General features: G+C 33.6%; 2 protein-coding genes across 7 annotated transcripts in view; both read right to left on the reverse strand.

Moving 5' to 3' along the window:
• Window positions 1–11,121, reverse strand: part of LOC126682919 (nudix hydrolase 3-like) — a 23,925-nt gene extending 12,804 nt beyond the window's left edge. For 3 of the 6 annotated variants that reach the window (XR_007641560.2, XM_050378698.2, XM_050378696.2), the window contains exons 1-11: window positions 10,998–11,119; window positions 10,730–10,909; window positions 10,565–10,642; window positions 10,197–10,293; window positions 9,366–9,499; window positions 8,778–8,859; window positions 7,721–7,807; window positions 1,198–1,304; window positions 647–818; window positions 235–485; window positions 50–131 (exon numbers count right to left, since the gene is read on the reverse strand). Coding sequence is in view for 5 of the 6 variants with exons in the window: in XM_050378698.2 (XP_050234655.1) it covers window positions 50–131; window positions 235–485; window positions 647–818; window positions 1,198–1,304; window positions 7,721–7,807; window positions 8,778–8,859; window positions 9,366–9,499; window positions 10,197–10,293; window positions 10,565–10,642; window positions 10,730–10,909; window positions 10,998–11,086 (1,359 nt within the window). In the remaining variant the exon portion in view is untranslated. Of the gene's footprint in view, window positions 1–49; window positions 132–234; window positions 486–646; window positions 819–1,197; window positions 1,305–7,720; window positions 7,808–8,777; window positions 8,860–9,365; window positions 9,500–10,196; window positions 10,294–10,564; window positions 10,643–10,729; window positions 10,910–10,997 lie in introns of all 6 variants that reach the window. The other 3 variants (XM_050378697.2, XM_050378699.2, XM_056105818.1) reach the window with 3 other exon arrangements.
• A 3,459-nt stretch (window positions 11,122–14,580) lies between these two features.
• Window positions 14,581–18,718, reverse strand: LOC126683017 (receptor-like protein kinase). The gene is made up of 2 exons (XM_050378832.2): window positions 15,495–18,718; window positions 14,581–15,241 (listed from the first exon to the last, which is right to left on the reverse strand). The coding sequence occupies exons 1-2, from the start codon at window positions 18,445–18,447 to the stop codon at window positions 14,913–14,915; spliced, it is 3,282 nt and encodes a 1,093-aa protein (XP_050234789.1). The 5' UTR covers window positions 18,448–18,718; the 3' UTR covers window positions 14,581–14,912.
• Window positions 18,719–18,890: the final 172 nt, after the last annotated feature.

Consider the following 18,890-nt stretch of genomic DNA (forward strand, 5'->3'; position numbering starts at 1 on the left):
CAATGAACATCATCTACATGACTGAAAACGAAGTTAAATGGATACTGACCAATTCCATCCAGGCTATATCTGAGTCATAGTAGTCATTTGAAAGGAATGCATTAGCTTTGCTATGCAGTAACCTCTTCAAACTACATAATAGAAGAACATATTAAACAAATGTTTGTGTATGGAACAGAAATGTGCATGCTGTCTAAAAAATGAAATTTCAGAAACAGAAATAAAACAGCATACCTTGGTGAACTAGCCAAGTTCCCAGCTTTATGCAATAGCTCAGCAGCTTTTGCAAGGAGAGAATTATACTCTCCAGAGTAAGGAATGCTAAACAGATCATGCTTACCAACCAAATGACCTGCACTACCAACTGTTTGATTTAATAGAGAGGAGTCCAAATTGAATTCACTATGCCTTTTGATGACAGTGAAAAATCCGGTTGCATCTTCTTGTTGAGACTCTGTGAGAGTGCTCTTCCATAATTCAAATTCCTAGTAAAAAAAGTGAAATTATAATATATACAATGAAATCAAGTGCTTATAAATCTTGCACACAGCAGTATGCCAGAAAACAAGTGCTTATGGCAACTCAAATACAAGATGGATATTGTTAAAATATTCTTAACAGCGTGTAGTGAGCTTTCCTATAATACCATTTTATCCATGTCTGGGGGATAAAAATTTGCACCAGGTGGTATATGAATAGGAAATGCCGACTTATATTCTAGACCCTTCCATCCTCCAACTGGCTTTGTGGCTTCAGGAAGCAGCTTTACAGCTGAATCAGCAGTAGTCAAAAATGCCTTATTTTCATCAAGAGAGGACCTGTTGAGAGAGTATTAAATATGATCAATGCACAATTCTTTCATAAAGTATATTGACTGCTAAAAAAAAGCAATAAATCATCATATCACATGAGATAAAATTTGTCTACGTTAGGATGAGGTTCAATAATTCGAGAATTCAGCAACTTTTGGTGAACAACTTGGCTGTTTTTAACATCCAATTATTAGGAAAAGAACGAGTTAATGACAAAAAGGAATCATAAAGGAGAAACGTCCAAAGGCATATTTAACATAGTTATGTATGGTTCGAATGAAGGCTTTGCAGATTGGGGTATGACGACTTTCTTCAGTTATGCCGTTAAGTAGAGAGTACACTTAAAACAGAGAACTTAAAAGGAATAGCCCCCCAAAAAGCTTACCACGGGCTCTTATTAATTGAATAATACATCCATTTCATCTTGTCCAATTCTGATGCATCGGCGTGCTCTTTCAACCAATCTCTTAGAGAGGGATTGCTGTGCCAAACCTAAGTAAGAGGAGAACAAATGGACAGGGGGCCACAAGCAATTAGTGGATATTATCAGCCAAAGCAGCATTATAAAGGCTAATTCATTCGTCAATTTTTCTGAAGGGAAATTGCATTATTTTTCTAATAAAGTAGGAGATTTGAAATCCTAGAGATAGAAGGAAAAATGTAAAGATAGATAGAAAATAGTGAAATTATAATGTCACCTAATGGATGTCAACATTTTCAATGGGACAAGAAGATCCCAATGACAATACAGTTGATAAAAAGAATTAATTAACCACTATAAGTTTCATCATGAGTATCCACATCAATATCATTTTGCCAGTTAGAAAATGACTATTCATTGGATTATGTCAGCAGCAGTTAAGCTACTTTAAGCAACTAAGTTTGTTCTTTCTGTAAGCACCCTTAGGTGTAGGGGTGAGCAGCAGTCGGTTGAGGTTCGGTCACAGAACCTCTCATCCCTTGATCGATCAATTTTCCTCAAAATAAAACTGAACCGAACTTCTTAATTCGACCGACTCGGTTAAACAGATTGGTGATCGAATTATTAATAAATTAATTTTTCTTATCAAATTTGACAAGAAATGGTAAAAACAATTGGTGAATATACATCCTAATACCATGACATTTGAATAAGATGAAAGCTACAAAACCATTAGGACAGGTAAGCAATTTTTCTATTTTCAACGTCTCATATATATATCAAATTGCGCTTACTCCTACTTGGGAGAGTAATTGTACAATCACTTTACATGACATCAAGCAATGAACCAACTGATTATTGCAAGATAGATTTCAAATACAGATTTTAGTGAAGTACCAGCAAGTAATTTCATAGAGAGGGTCGTCCCCTATTCCTATCACCTTTGAACCCCATTCTCTAACTCCCGTCTCGTCTTCCCAAAGAAAAAAAATATTTATTAAACCGAGTCTTTCAACAAGGTTCTATTAATTTGCTACTACATTACATAAATGTATTTATTTAGGCTGAAGAAAGAATTTGAAACTTACTTTGATCACAGTTTATATCTTTAATCTATCTATACATAATATAAAGTTGAGCTATTAGAGAGAATCTATGAGAAGTAGCCAAGTGGCATAATGGGATATTGCCAAGTAATATTTAGCAATTTCATTAAGTAGTTCATTCCCAATAAACTCACTGTAACTCTAATTAACTTATTATAAATGCAATCCTTTTATTTTCCAAGACTTTCTTTCTCCATTATTATTTTCTGTTGCTTTATGACCAGTGGTGAAGCCACATTAGGGAGAAGGCGGTTAATTGACAACTTTTTCCAAAAATATTACATTAATCTATTATATTAATCAATCTAAATTATACATATTGGACTTAATTTCAATATATATTGACCATTTTATTCTTTTATTTTAGGCTAATCCTCTGAAACACCCCCCACCTTTCAAACCCCCTTTGTTTGCACCCTCACCTTTCAAAATCCTCAACTTTACCCAAATTATCACCTTTCATTTTCAATTGCACCCTATAAGTACTAAATTGACCTATTTTTACTGGAAAAAAGTTCAAATCAATACATTATATTTAAACCTATAATCTAAATAGTCCTCAATGTTACCATTTCAACAATAAAACCATCTTCCCTAAAAATATTACTAAAATTTCACATCCACTTTCAATCAAATTTACTGTTTTAATTCCACAATATTAATTAAATTAAATTATAAAATAAAATATTCAACGATTTTTAACAAAACAAAATAATGAAAAATCGAGGTGTTCTTCAAGGAAGAAGAGTCTAGATCTCGTCTTTTCTTCGACTCCAATATATATTTAAAATAATTAATATTTCCTGTTTAATATACGCAAAATTTTTACTATTATTCAATTTAAATAAATGTTGAAAATTATTTTTTTAATTAAAATTTATTTTTTCGAAGAATTTATTCGTCGTGACGAACCCGCCATAACCGAGACTCGCCGCCAACAAGATCCGACCGCCAGCCTCAAAGAAGGAGCTGATCTGCCTCTTCTCAGGCGAGAAGGAGCAGGCGCTCCTTCTCAGGCGAGTAAAGGAGCAGATCGTGCTGCTCCTTCTCTCGCCTGAGAAGGAACAGGGTGTTGTTCCCTGGCGCGCTGCTCCTTCTCTCGCCTGAGAAGGAGCAGGTCGCTCCTTCTCAGGCGAGAGAAGGAGCAGATCGCGCTGCTCCTTCTCTCTTCTGAGAAGGAGCAGGTCGCTCCTCAGGCGAGAGAAGGAGCAGTTCGCACTGCTCCTTCTCTCGCCTGATAAGGAGCAGTTCCTTCTCGGACGAGCGGACGGTTTTCGGCGGCGGCATCGGGTCTTGGTGGCGGCAGGTTTCGGTGGTGGCCGGTGTTTTGAAATTTTAGTGAAGATGGTTTTTTATTTAAAATTTAACGTTAGGTACTATTTGTAATATTTATTGAAACATAAAGTACTGATTTGAACATTTTCTAGTGAAAATAGATCAATTTAGTATTTTTAGGGTGCAATTGAAAATAAAAGGTGATAATTTAGATAAAATTGAAGATTTTGAAAGGTGAGGGTGCAAACGAAGGGGGTTGAAAAGTGGGAAGTATTTAAGAGGATTAGCCTTTATTTTATACTAAAGTATAGAATTTTACCCCTCTTTAAAATAGTGTTTGGCTTTGCCCCTGTTTATGACTCTTCCTCTACCAACCAACTTTCTTTTCTATTAGCTCACTATATTTCTCGCAACTCTTTTTCTCCACTGCCATTAATTTTTTATGAGTCTGCTACTATTTTTGTTTTCATTGATAAATTCAAATATGCTTATTATTTTCTTCCTCATTTAATGAGCCTCATTCTCCATTTAGGTTTCAATTAGCATATGTATCCCATGCTTTTGCTCCTACAATTCATTACTAGATTAAATTTGTCAACCTCTTTACTCTACCCAAAGTTTATGCTCCCAGTCTCCTAGCCTAAAATTCACTATTTCATTTCAATAAGCACACCTACAAGTAAATCAAATTCTACCCCTTGATTTCTCTTTGTTGTTGTTAGCATAGTTGTCAAATCGAGATTCGACTCGAGAATCGAAATTATAATTTTGAGAATCGAGAATCGAGAATCGATTCGAATCGTAAGATTCGGCTATTATAAATAAAAATAATATTTAAAAAATAATATATATAATTGTGAATATAAAATATTATAATAAAATAAAATACTCTAAAATAAACTAATATCATCTAATAGAAAAATTAAATAAACTAAACTAGATTATCAATAAAGCTAGTTCCTATAAGATTGTGATATTAGAATAGTAATAGGATTGTTATATTATAAAAATAATAGAATTTATTCCCAAAAGAAAAGAATTTTAGTATTTTTATAAACATTGCTTCGTAAATTACAACACTTTTGCTTTAATAAGATATAAGTTTTTTAGAAAAAAAAGACTTGATTTGACAAGTCAAAATATAAAATATGAATAATTATCTCTCCTACACAAAAAGTACTTCTATTTTCTCCCTCCTACCCAAAAAGTACTCCTATTTGCTCTCTTCCACGGTTTTTTACGAATTCCAATAAAACTCTACTACTAAACAATATAATATAATAAAGTAAAAGAATCACATCATTATTCATCTTCTTCTTCCTTAATGTTTCTTCTTCTTCTTCATCCTTCATCCTCCATTTTTATGCAATTGAATTCTTGTTAAACAAAATATATGGAGTTATGTGTTAAGAAATTGCTGTTCTCCGTATTTTTCTTCCCTTTTTCACAAAAAAATGTATCAAAAATATGAAATTTTAACTGAATCGGTTGTATCGTCCGAGTCGACCGAGTCGGACGATTCCCAACCGAGTCAGCCGATTCCCAACCGAGTCTAGCTCATCTCCGATTCACCCATAGAGTCGCATCGTTTTTGCTGTGACTCGGCTCGACTCGTCCGAGTCGACTCGTGACTCGGACGAGTCTAACAACAGTGGTTGTTAGCATCATTTATATAGAAATTCTTCGCCGCAATGAAATTAAAAAATGGAGGCACTTAAGAGGTGAGCAATCTTGCTTCACGCATTCTTATCATCTACTTTGTAAATCTTTTATCCTTCAAAAATCATATATGAATTAACTTGTTAAAGAAAGTTAAACAGTGCCATGTTTATCACCTTTTCCAATTGAAGTTCAAATCTTCAGAGTTTCACCCATATGCTAAAGCAATTTAGTAACATTAAATTACTAAAGCAATTTAATAACACTATATTATGAAGGCGTTTTAATGTCTAAATATTGATCAGGTAATTTAGCATTACAATATGAATTTAAATTATTAAAGGCTTAAGGTCTGAAAAACTACCGACCTTTCAATTTTTTTTCAATAGCACCCTCACCTTGTAATTTTTTCAATAGCACCCTATTTTGTATTTTTGGCTTTCAATAGCACTCTAAATCAAAAAAATTAGATGATTTGATTATTATAAGGATGAAAAGTTTCAAAAAAACTAAATTTAAAGGTGAAATCATACTTTTTTCTACTTGGACACTTTTAAACAAGTCTTTCAACTTAAAAAAATTCAAATAAGTCTTTGATGAATGAGTTTAATTTGATGATTTATGGTGCTATTGAAAGTCAAAAATACAAAATAGGGTAAAATTGACTGTTTTATAAGGTCGGGGTGCTATTAAAAGCCAAAAATACGAAATAGGGTGCTATTGAAGAAATTACAAGGTGAGGGTGCAATTGAAAAAAATTTGAAAGGTGGGTTGTTTTTCAGACTTTAAGCCATTATTAAATTAACATTGTCTTTTCTTACATAAAATTAGAGTAATTTTCTAGACTAATTGTAAGAATAATTGTACATGTTTTCAACTGTTACAAATTTCCAATGATAGTTCTACTTTCCATGCAAATTTATACTCTCAGTTACTGAGCTATTTATATTACTAACTAGACTTCCCCCATACTTTACGATTGAAACATGATTCTTTTGTCTAAACTTTAAGTTTAAATAATACTTTCTAATGGTTAATAATTTGATCACTAATAGTTTTAATATTAGTAATAATTCAAACTATATTTGTTTTTATAAAACTATTTTTTATTTTAATTTGGGCAATTAGCTATAACTTCAAATATGTATTTTTTAGATAATTAATCTCAGCCGCGCACCACGCTAACATCGACGTAGTTTATATCTATAATCTATACTCTATTTATGAAGTAGGACGTATTTCCCATGGAGTTGACAAGTGACACCTGCATATGAAGACTCATGTTGTGCTTTAAAGGTTAAAAAAATATAATTATGCGTAGAGTTTCATTTGACATTAACACCTCACTTAAATAGAAAAAATTCTTCATAAAATCATAATTAGTCATTTTTCTAATTATTTAAAATGTGAAAAATAACATTTCATTTTGTATATATATTAGAATAAGATAGTTATCAAGTTATAATGATACCAAATGGAAATTTGTATTCTACATATTTAATTTATTGCATAGAAATTATTTGTATAGTTATCTTTTAAAACACCGTTATTTATTTAGAATGTCAATATTTATAAAATGCTATGAGTATTTTTGTATAATTAATTAAATTTATATTTTCATGTATAAAATTTTATAATTTAAATATATAATAATATGTGCATAGTATGAGACCAAAGCTAGTATAAAATATTTTTAGGGATAATTGCAGAAAACCAAGCCTTAATTTGAAGTATAATCACAAGGTAAAGATCAAGCATGATTAGTTTGTAACATATCATTATTCACTAACAGCTCAAAAAAGGGATAAGTTTCTTTAACCACCATGTAGTTTCAACTTTTGACACAAAGGGTCCTCTAAAATTTTGACACCACAGAGTCCTGTGAAATAACTTTTTAGCAAAAAAGATCCAATTTCTGTAAAAAATGATACATCTTATATTAAAATCAACTTCATTGATATAAATAAAATAAAATTTAGTCGCTCAACTTACTTTTAGTTTAAGTTAGTCCAAAAATAAATAAAAACATACAAAATACATGAATAAATTATAATCATTATTTATTAAGAATTATTTTTATTTATTAAATTATTAAAAAAATACAATAATTTGTTAATGTATTTTTCATGTTTTTATTTATATTTAGACTAATTTGAGCTAAAACAAGTTGAGCGATTAGATTGTACTTTATTACATTAAGTAGGTCCTTTAACTGATTTTACTAATAAATTCTAGCTAAAAGTTCATTTAACAGGACATTTGTGATGTTAAAAATTTCACAATACCCTTTATAAGACCCCTCGTAATGTAAATTTTTTTACACGGCCCTTTGTGTCAAAAGTCGAAACCACATGGTAGTTAAATGAACTTATCCCTAAAAGAAATGCAAGCTAGCCTACAACTGTGCGTATGTGTATCCGTAAATGATTCAACAAAGATAAGTTTACCTGCACATAGAAGATTTCATCCACAACTTTTGCAGCCTTAATAAGAAAACATAATGCCTCCTTGTCTCCGTCAGATAGACCCGACAACTGCAGCAAAGAGAAAGAATAGAAATATCTAAAATTACAGGTATTTAAGTCACTCGCCAAAAAAAATGAATTTACAATGGAAACGATAATGGCAATGTATAATCAATCAGGAAAGACATTCAGCAGCATGTTTTTAGAATGATAAAAAGTTTGAAATAGAACTAGTTGACAATTATTCTACTTCAGTAAAGACTTTCTTCAAGCAATTGGCATAATTCTGATAACCATTAGCTGAATGAGCTGATGCATACAACTTACAAGAAAAGTAATACATGTGCATCCCATTTCAATTCATCAAATTATTAAGCTAATCATTAGTGTAAAAAAAGAAATGCGTAGAAAAACCATATGCATATAAGGAATATAGAATGCTCATGGCATAGATCAAGTCAGGTTTAGAAAATTCTTAACTATTACACGTTTCTTTAGTTTGGTTAAACCTTAACAGCTCCATTTCTTAAGGATATAATTAGATTGAGCATGTATGAGATAAGAAATGAGCAGCGTCTCTTATACCAACATACACAATTCTCCTCGTGCAAAACTCTCCAAATAGCATATTTAATTAAACTAGCCTGTTCAGCTGTTAAAAAAAATTATTTATTTATTTTTTAGAAAAAGCAAACTATGATTTTTACTTATTTCATTCGACATGGCGATTCATAAAAAAACATTTGTTCATGATTTCATATGCTAATACTGTTTCAGAAATTACGCACCAGAATTTGCACCTAACAAACATGTTGATACAGAACATACTCACACCAGTTCATGTCGACATATTATTCAACAAGTTTTTCCAATGAAATATTTTCAAATCAAGAAATAATAGGTTCAACAACTAAACGGGCATGATATACCGGAATGCTAAAGATTATCTGAGTGAGATTTTAAGCTTTATAGTGATAAGTAAATAAATATTATAGCAATAAATATATCAGAGAGATTAAAGTAAATTAAAGTCAGCAACCTCCTCACTAAGAGAAACAGGAGCATATCGATACAGCTGCTTCTGCAGTGTCAAGCTGCGTGCTGTGGTGTTTTCTTTATACCTTTGAATGTAAATAGAAAAAGGATTATGTCAGACTAACAACTCCATGTAGTGAGGTGCATAGCATTTACCTGCTATTTATCTTTGATAAAATATTAAGACCAGGTAAACTATTAAAACATATTTCCTTGCCAAAAAAATAAGAAGTAAAGTTTTGCTATGGCAGCCCAAGAACAGATCAATACAGAGAAGAGATTAAAAAAAGAGAATATTGTTCACCATCAACACATAAATTTGCATAAACAAGTAAAATTGACATGCTGCTGTTTAACATCAACACATAATTTTGCATGAAGAAATATTGAAATATTCTATCTCTGATAAATGCTTTTAATCTAAAGGATGAAATCAAATATCATCCAATAAAACAATAGTAATTGTTCCACGATCCACCCCTAAGATTTATTTAGGGAAGGAAAGTTAATTTCACACGGACAAGGCAAAAACCTGTAAGGTTACTAAAAGGTGTAAAGCAGACTTGACCGTGGTAATTACAGCTTAACATACCTTTGCTGAATTATGTCAAAGAGTTGACCATATTGCCCATTTACATCATATGGGACATAGTCTGGATGTTCTTTAGTAAGTAAGCTTCTATATTCTTCAAAGGAGACATATTTTACAGCAGATACTTCTGTTTCCTAAAAATGAAGCATAAAAATGCATTCAGGTTATTATACTTTATCAACAAGAAAGAATGCAACTGACAGAGAAGAAAAAGAATGAAATGTGGTAAACTTCATTTAAACAAGTATTGCACATGAAAACCCAGCTCTTCCATTTAATCACAAGCACTCAAAATTAGCAAGTGGCACAGAATTATACCATCTCCATGTTAAAGATTACCAAGTTAAATAGGGGAACCTCCAATACAAATGAATAATAAAAGGAACAAACTATTGAATCTGATGCCCTGTAGCAATTTGTTATAAACAAGAGTTGATACTAACTTAGCTTAGGAAAAAGCATGTTTGAGATCATATGTAGAATTAGATTTAAAATAAGAGGAAAATTCTTGCAGATTTAAGATGTGGCTCTACATGGTTAAGTTCAGGCCTAAATAATTCGTAGCAACTCTAGTGGCTTTACAATAGTGATGGTAAATTGCTCAGCACATTGTGCAACAACAAGAATTTACAACAAATAATGATATTTCCTTATGTAGTGGTGGAAAAAAGCATAAAAGCATCAAGTGCACAGACCCTTAAACTGTAGAAAGTAACAAAATTATCACAATCAATGTGGAATCTCTCAAATTTATAGACTGTATCGTACCTATATTACCAATCATATTTATGTTTCCACCGGATATAATCATATACATATTAGCAAACTCACTTGAAGAGTGAAAGCTTCCAAAGGAATTGGATGTACAGTTGTTACGAGATACACATCATTGTACTCATTATTGATATAACTTCCGTCATTTATGATGCTGCGAAGACGTAGAGTTAGCAGCTAATTAGTGCTGGGCCAAAGGGAGTAGAAGTAAAGAAAATTACTTTACACACTAGACTGCAGAATTATATTGGCAGAAAGTTTGTATTAACAAAAGGAGCATATGGAAAAATGTTTTTGCAAGCCAATGGGTTTGGTTATTGATCACTAAAAGAAACAAAAAGCGCCAACAAAAGAAACATTTGCAAAATAAAGTCTAAAAATACAAGGTTGCTGCAATTCAACCTAAAAAGAATTGATACACTAACCACTCTTGAAGAAATACAAAAAGCAACTCAAATGCATCTTTTGGAAGGGCAATGCCTAGCTCTTCCTGAAGTTCCCTCCTGAATGTAAATCATTAACATACAAAAAATAAAATAGAAATAGAAATAGAAATATTAGTGCATAAGTTTGATTCACTATTAACTAACCTAGCAGTTATAAGAGAAGAATCGGCAGCAGAAATATGACCAGCGCTGGATATATCCCACAGTCCAGCCCATGAATCCTTACCATCAGCTCTCTTTTGAAGAAGCACTTCCTGTGTGCTCTCCGCATAAATCCACACGTGTACAGCCCGGTGATAGTCTCCATTTCTGTGTACCTCTGCCCTGAACCACTCACAATCGGCCCCATCAATTGATTGTACGGAAACAAAAATAAATTGTCATTGTCATTGAAATAGTTGCGGACTCTTGCCTGGGCTTGGAAATTCCGGTTTTCTCTCCAGTTTTAGTGAGAACATCAAGCCATTCTTCCTCTATCATCATCGTTTTAGTCTCTGCCATTTCCTTCCTTTGCTTCGGTTAATAAATTGCACAAAGTGCAAAAATGACCCTGATGTTTTACCCGTGTCTCCCATATGCCACTAATGTTTTTTTCGTCTCAAAAATGACCTTAACGTTTCCAAAAGAGAACACTTCAACCATTCCGTTAATATAAATTTATAACAGTGTTAACTCAATCTGATGTGGCAACAAAACATATAAATAATTTAATTTTTAATACAAATAAATGCCACGTGGCCAACAATAAACAATTAAAAGTAAAAAATTAAATCTATCTCATCATCATCATCTTCTTCTTCTTCTTGTTCTTCTTGTTCATTTATCTCTTTATACCAAACTTAAACAAATATACACTGTTCAACTAACATCAATTTACAAAAATCATAAACCAACTGAACATGAATAAATATTATTTTGGTAATAAATTTCCACGAAAGCTAAATTATTTGTTAATTAATGAATGATTTCATAGGGAAAGCACCATTAACGCATAATTTTGGTAGCAGCCTGCTGGATTATGCAGAGAAGCCATTTCTTTACATGCAAAACTCCACTTTGCTTCTATACATCCACACTTATTCACTTTTCCTCATCTTTTTAAAGCATGTGACAAACTTAACTCCCATCTCTAATCCCAAATTATTCAAACCCATCTCATTAAATCTGGCTTTTACTTGAATATATACACAGCCACTGCACTGACCGACATGTACATGAAACTCGACCTTTTACAATATGCTATGAAGGTGTTCGACGAAATGCATGACCGAAACTTGATCTCTTTGCTACCATTTCTGGAATTTCTCAAAATGAGTATTGTATGGTACCGTTTTTGGTGTTCAGAGAGATAGGGTTCTGTGGGTTTAGCCTTAATTCAGTTACTATAGTCAAAATGACATGATTTAAAAAAGAAAAAAATATATTTCTAACATCTTTGCTGCATTTAAGCAACCATGGCCTCTCAAAACTAACTAAACAGAACATAATATAACACTATAATTATTGGATTTCTACACTTTGTAAACAAACATGTAAATTATGCCTCTGGGTCTTTAGTAGCAGAAAAAAATCGTATCCAATATAAATAACAACTATGAGCTTTTTCTTATGTTTGGAATTATGAATAAAAATGGTGAAAAAGAAAATGAAACAAACAGAGAATTGTTAGAAACAATGGAAAAGAGAATGATGAGAGGAGTGAAGATTTGATATTTGTTTGAGTTTGGTGTTGATAAAGAGAAGAAGAAAAGAAGAAGAAGAAGATGATGATGATGATGAGGTGGATTTAATTTTTTACTTTTAATTGTTTATTATTGGCCATATGGCATTTATATATATTAAAATTAATTAATTTATATGTTTTGTTGCCACATTATATTGAGTTAACACTGTTATAAATTTATGTTGACAGAATGGTTAAAGTGCTCCCTTTTGGAAACGTTGAGGTCATTTTTGAGATGAAAAATACATTAGTGGCATATGTGAGACACTGACAAAACATTAGGGTCATTTTTGCATCTTTTCCCGTTAATAAATTGCACAATCTAGTTTGTGTCAGTCAACTACTCTAAATTTTACCATTTTATTTCATCTTATTCCTTTAATTTTTAATTTTTCTATTTAACATCTTAATTTCTGATTTTATGCTATTTAACTCTCAAACCATTCCTACATAACACACGCTCTGACCTAAAAATATATATTTATGATTTGTTCTATTTGACCTTTAGATCATGTTATTTTGATCTATAACTACTTTTTTCGATTGAACATTTAATGTCTATTTTTTGTCACACAACGTAGTATTAGTTTTAAAAATATATATATAAATGTGTTCCCCATATTCAAACTAAAAGACAATATTTTTTATATATTATTTGAAAATTCATTTAATATTATAAAAATAGAATAAATTTATAAACATTGTTAAAAAAACATATTATTTTTATCATAGTTAAAATATAAGTCAAATGCCCTGGATAAAATGATTTATCTATTTTACTAACAATTCTAATCATAAATGAATATGGAGTAGAGGCAGAGGCGCTTCAATGAGAATGCGATAACACAGAGAAAGTGCATGGCGCGGGATGGTGCTTTCATTGGTTTTTGCAGGCTATCCATAATCTTAAAACCTGGAGAATTTCAAAAGCACCACACCCTTTCATATTCTTAGGCAGGAGCCACATTTTCATTAGGGGGGAGGGGGGGTTAAATTATAGAAAATAAAAAAAATTGGTTCCAATTTTAACAATTTTAGAGGGGGTCATGACACTTCCATGCCTCCCCCTATCTCCGTCATTGGATACCTTTAATTTATGATAGGCTCCATTCCAAGCTAGAATTAATTTTTTACAAAAACAGAAGTAAATATTTTAAAAATAAAAATAAATTTATAGTAAATTTAGGGTTAGATGGAGGTCAAGTTCAGGCTATCGAAAAACCACAGATAAATTAGAAGTTAAGTTCGGGATAAAAAAATCATATATGATTCTGCCACAGTTATTAAGGTCTGTTTGTTGATGATAGTAGTAAGTTGCTATTGATAGCTAGTGGCTGATAACTAACAAATAATATTTGTTTGATGGGATATAATTAGTTATTGTTGTCGATATGTTAAATATCCTTAAAGATATACTTGTGTGGAATCAAGATGACAAAGACTGGCTTTTGATTAATCTTTCAGGGAAGGAGAATTTTGGTATTATGGATGACTGGCAGTGCGTTTTTGGGGTGACAGTTTGGCGTAATAGTACGGTCCCGGGAAACAAGAATTCGTCGGTAAGCCAAGTGGTTTTAGACATTAACCGCCGATCAGTTGCTGGTATTCAGCTCCAGAACAAAGAAATTGAAGTGAGTTGAAAGTGTCCGCCGGAGCATTGGGTTAAGATTAATACGGATGGTGCTTATATCTTAACTACAGGTATAGCTAATTAAAGCGGGTGGGATCGTTAGAGATAATAACTTAGGGAGGTGGCTTGCGAGATTTTCAGCTACCTTGGGAGAGGGATCGGTGTTGGATGCTGAGTACAGGGGAGTTTTCCATGGCTTGCAGCTATGATGGGATCTGGGTCTGTCTAAAGTTATTCTTGAAGTGGACAGCAAGATAGTGGTGGAGAAGATTAAAGATGGCTCGGATGCAGCACATTTGTCAAATATTGTAGCCGCTATTCGGGCTTTAATTAGTAGAGAGTGGGAAGTCAAGGTGCGTCACGTATATAGGAAAGCGAATTTCGCTGCGGGTCAGCTGGCGTCTATCGGTGATGATTACCTTATTGGTTGCTCGATTCACGATTCTCCTCCTCCTAGCTTGGTTCCGTGGCTGTTGCATGATTTGCATGGAGTGTTATAATAGGACTATTAGTTCTTAGTTTGTTTTAGGCTTTGCCTAACAAAAAAAGATGACAATCATAATAAAGTTGAAATTTAATTCTAGTTTTATTAGTAGTCTGATGATCATAAAATGACTACAGTTTAGAAAGCTAAAACACTAATTAAAAAAAAAACAGACAGAATTTATAAAAGTTGAGACCGGCGCTAATATAAATTTTCCCTATACATAAAGCTCTCTGCAGTTGAGATATTTCAAATTCATTTTTGCAGTTATTGGAGTACGGCTGGTGTATATAAATCCCAAAAATTAAGACATAATGAGAAACCAGCCACTACATAATGTACATAACACTCATATAGTATCACAAAGTTATCTACATGGTTGTGTGTGTTATTTCAGAAAATGAAGAATCGTGATGAATTGACAGTTAGATAAAAATCAAATGTAGAAAATTGGAACTCTTTCTGTGACTGTTTCTGTAAAAAGATTGATTCATGACTTCAGGTCTAGCAATTGGTTGACAACAGCTCTCATTGTTGGTCTATATTTTGGTTCCTTCTCGGTGCATTTCATTGCAATGAAAAGCATGCAGGTGACTTGTTCTGAAATATCCGACTCCACAGTTTCGTCCAATAGACTTGGATCAACAATACTGGTGATTTCTTGTGTTTCACTCCAAATAGATCTAACCCATCTTACAATATCCATTTCCTCTGTAAATAGTTTATCTGAAGGCGTTTTTCGAGTTATTAACTCGAGCAAAACAACTCCGTAACTATAAACATCAGATTCCTTCCCCCTGCCTGCTGTATATGCATTTTCTGCCAATGCAAATATACACTTAATATTAGAAAGCTGAAAATGTATTATGAAGGAAAAATGAACCACAGTTTGTGTGGAAACTATGTTCCACGGAAACTTGTCAAGTGCTACCTTTTAGTTTCTATTTTTGGAAAGACTTCTGAAATTTTGAAACTTTTTATTTATAACTTAATTTAGTGAAATATGTTGTTTCACCATTTTCATTTAGATTTTCTCAGTTTTCGCATAACATAGTGAAGAAATATTAATTACCTGGTGCAATATATCCAATTGTGCCAGAAACTGAGACGGATGCTGCTGATGTGGATGAGTCAAGAAGCTTGGCAATACCGAAGTCTGAGATGTGAGGCTCCATTTCAGAGTCCAAAAGTATATTTTGTGGCTTGATGTCTCGGTGCAACACAGAAGGGTCACAATCATAATGAAGATATGCCAATCCATGGGCAGTTCCAAGTGCTATATTATAGCGGACGCTCCATTCCAACTTTTGTGGTGGACTCGTTGTATATAAAACATCATGAAGACTCCCATTTTCCATGTACTTGTATACAATTAATCCGTAATTCTTTTTAAACCAAAAGTCTTCCACCTTGACCAGATTTCGGTGCCTGATCTTCTCGATGGTTTGAATCTCTCTGACCATGCTTCGACTTCCATCTCTATGCCCTGCAAATTCAAGCTTCTTCACTGCAAACACATTGTCTGGGCCCAATACAGCCTTGAAAACAGTTCCATGACCTCCCTTCCCAATTATATATCTGTCATTTAGATTCTCAGTGGCTGCCATTATCTGGCAGAATCGAGGCTCATCGTCCTCTTGAATAAGCCTACCCAGTTCCTCCTGACGTCCTTTCCTGCAAAATAGAAACAAACAGGCCAATCCAAGAAGCAAGCAGAGACCTAAAGAGGATCCCAGGGCAATCATTGTGATTTCCACCCTACTAAGAGCTTTACCGCTGTTGGATTTATTGTCACATTTTCTAAAATAACTGATTCCGGTGCAATTTAAATCACCTGACACTGAACAATTGACACAAAGGCCAGGATTTCCCAAGAATGACGACGGGGATTTATTTAGCATTTCCATCAGTTTTTTGGATATTGGACCAGTAAAGAGGTTGTGAGAAATATTAACTTCCGACAGTGACTGCATTTCATCAAGAACTTCTAAACTTCCTGTTAAATTGTTGCTAGAGATATCTAGACTAATCAGGTTGGTTAAACCTATAAGCTCCAGAGGAATGTGACCGAGCAGTCCGTTATCTCTGAGACTCAAACCATATCGCAGATTCCTCAGTTCTCCAATGGAAGAGGGTATCTCTCCCACCATCTTGTTTCCACCCATTCGTAATAGGCTTAGCTTTTTCAGTTTCGACAGAAAAGCCGGAATGCTCCCAGTAAAATGATTCTCTTCTAAAATCAGAGTAGATAAACTCGTCCAGTTACTCAAACTTAACGGAATGGAACAGTTAAATGAATTGAAACCAGCATCAAATATGTCTAATTTCTTCCACGTTGATAGTTGAGGTGGAAAACAACCTTGCAGATGGTTATGTGCTAGAATCATTTCTGTGAGATTTACAAGATTACCAAGTTCTGGGGGTATAAAACCAGTAAGCTTATTCATTGAAAAGTCGATGGAAGTGAGATTGGTGCAGTTTCCCAGGCTTGATGGAATTTTTCCAGTAACGTTATTATCAGTAATATTCATGTATGAAAGGCTTGGATTTGCTGGAAATTCTGGAAGAACCCCCGAGAGATTATTATGGCGAAGGATCAATCTCCAAATAGTCGGACAGTTCCCGACATCAGATGGTATGCTACCTTGGAAGTGGTTGTGGCCCAAATTCAGAACTCTTAAACGCTTTCTAAAACATAGCTGTGGGGGAATTTGACCAGTAAACTCATTATTCATTAGGTCTACTATCTCTAAGCTGCTGTTAACTCCTAAACCTTGAGGTATGTCTCCAAAGAACTTGTTGTCAAACAGTGTAATACTTTCCAAATTTTTGAGCAATGTCAACTCTAAAGGCAGTTCACCTGAAAGGTTGTTAAAGTACAAAAGGACATGTCTAAGACTTGGGATTTTCCAGATGCTAATTGGAATCTCACCAGTTAAGTTGTTGCGAAACAATTCAAGGTTCTGTAGTTCACTCAACATTCCCAATTCGCTGGGAATTTCTCCCTCGAGTTGGTTTCTATATAACTTCAACTCTATCAACGACTTGCATTTCCCAAGTTCGGAGGGAATTCTTCCGGACAAACGGTTTTCAGTAAGGTAAAGAAGCGAAAGCTTGCGTAGCAGACCGTAAGAAGAAGGAATAGTACCAGTTAACTGGTTGGCAACGATGGCTAACTCTTTTAAGCTACTACAGTTGCCCAGTTCCGGCGGCAGAACCCCACTAAAGCCACTGAATGACAAATATAGATACTCCAATTTCTTGCAGTTGCCTGAACCATAATTGATATGACCCGCAAGACTGTTATTGCTGACATCTAAAAGAAGAATATTAGCAAGATTATTGAGAGATTCGGGTAAAACCCCGAGGAGAGCATTATTATTCAACTTAAGCTCTGCTAGTTGACTGCAGTTCCCTATTGAATTAGGAATTACACCTACCAGCTCGTTATACTCTAACCATAAATACAATAGCTCACTCGAGTTTCCAGCATTGCTAGGAATTGAACCACCGAAGGTGTTGTGATCCAAGAAAATAGTGTGTAAACGTGGAATTTGGAAGAGCCAGTCAGAAATTGCTCCACTCAACAAATTAGTATGAAGACTGAGCATCCTCAGATTGTGCAGGTTTTGTAAGCTATAAGGTATGTCTCTAACAAAGAAATTTTGAGAAAGATCGAGTGTTTGAAGGAGAGAACAGTTACTGAGGTGAGAGGGAATGGCGCCAGAGAAACTATTATTGCTTAAATTAAGGGTTTTCAAATGGGTTAGGCGTGCAATTTGGGGCCCTAATTGACCAGAAATTTGATAACCAGGAAGACTTAAAGAGGTGACGTGATGGGTGGTATTACTACAGTGAATGCCAAGCCATGAACAAGGGGTGGAATCAGAAGGATTCCAGCTAGAGGTTAGAGAAAGAGGGACAGATGTCCAGTGGGTGATGAGGGATAATAAAGCTAACCCGTCCGAACTCAAACCAGAAACATCAAGAATCAAGAAACTAAGCACCAAAAAAACAGGATTCATGCTTTCAATCAACAAAATAGTAATACGTAGTGAAGTTTGCACTTACTTTGCAAAATTTGAAAATATTGGTGCTGGCCGGCTGTGGAGGAGGCGGGAGTTGTTTGTATTGGATTTGGACATCATCGCAAAGGAGTACTTATTATTTCCAAACAATTTCTTTTAGTAATTCTTTTGATATACTATAATCTAATCAAATACATCATCCGCCTCAACTGCTTTGCCTTTCACGAGTTGCAACTTATTGACTCTTTTCATTCTTATTCAGTTGGGAAATTCCAGTAAATAAATGGCAAATATAGCACGTGCATTACATTGATATAAGAGTTCTAAATTATTGTTTTTCTCATATGAAGACTTTCCCAAAAAATCATACGGAGCCAACTTTTAACGACACGTAATATATGATGTTTTTGATGACGATGACTCACCCTACTGAGTCGAAA

The sequence above is a fragment of the Mercurialis annua genome, linkage group LG5, assembly GCF_937616625.2.
Source record: "Mercurialis annua linkage group LG5, ddMerAnnu1.2, whole genome shotgun sequence".
Lineage (NCBI taxonomy): Eukaryota > Viridiplantae > Streptophyta > Magnoliopsida > Malpighiales > Euphorbiaceae > Mercurialis > Mercurialis annua.

Coding starts and splice junctions, on each gene's coding strand:
- LOC126683017 (XM_050378832.2), bottom strand. CDS start 18,447: ATGAATCCTGTTTTTTTGGTGCTTAGTTTCTTGATTCTTGATGTTTCT. Junction 15,242..15,494: donor AATTGGATATATTGCACCAG/GTAATTAATATT, acceptor TTGCATTGGCAG/AAAATGCATATACAGCAGGC.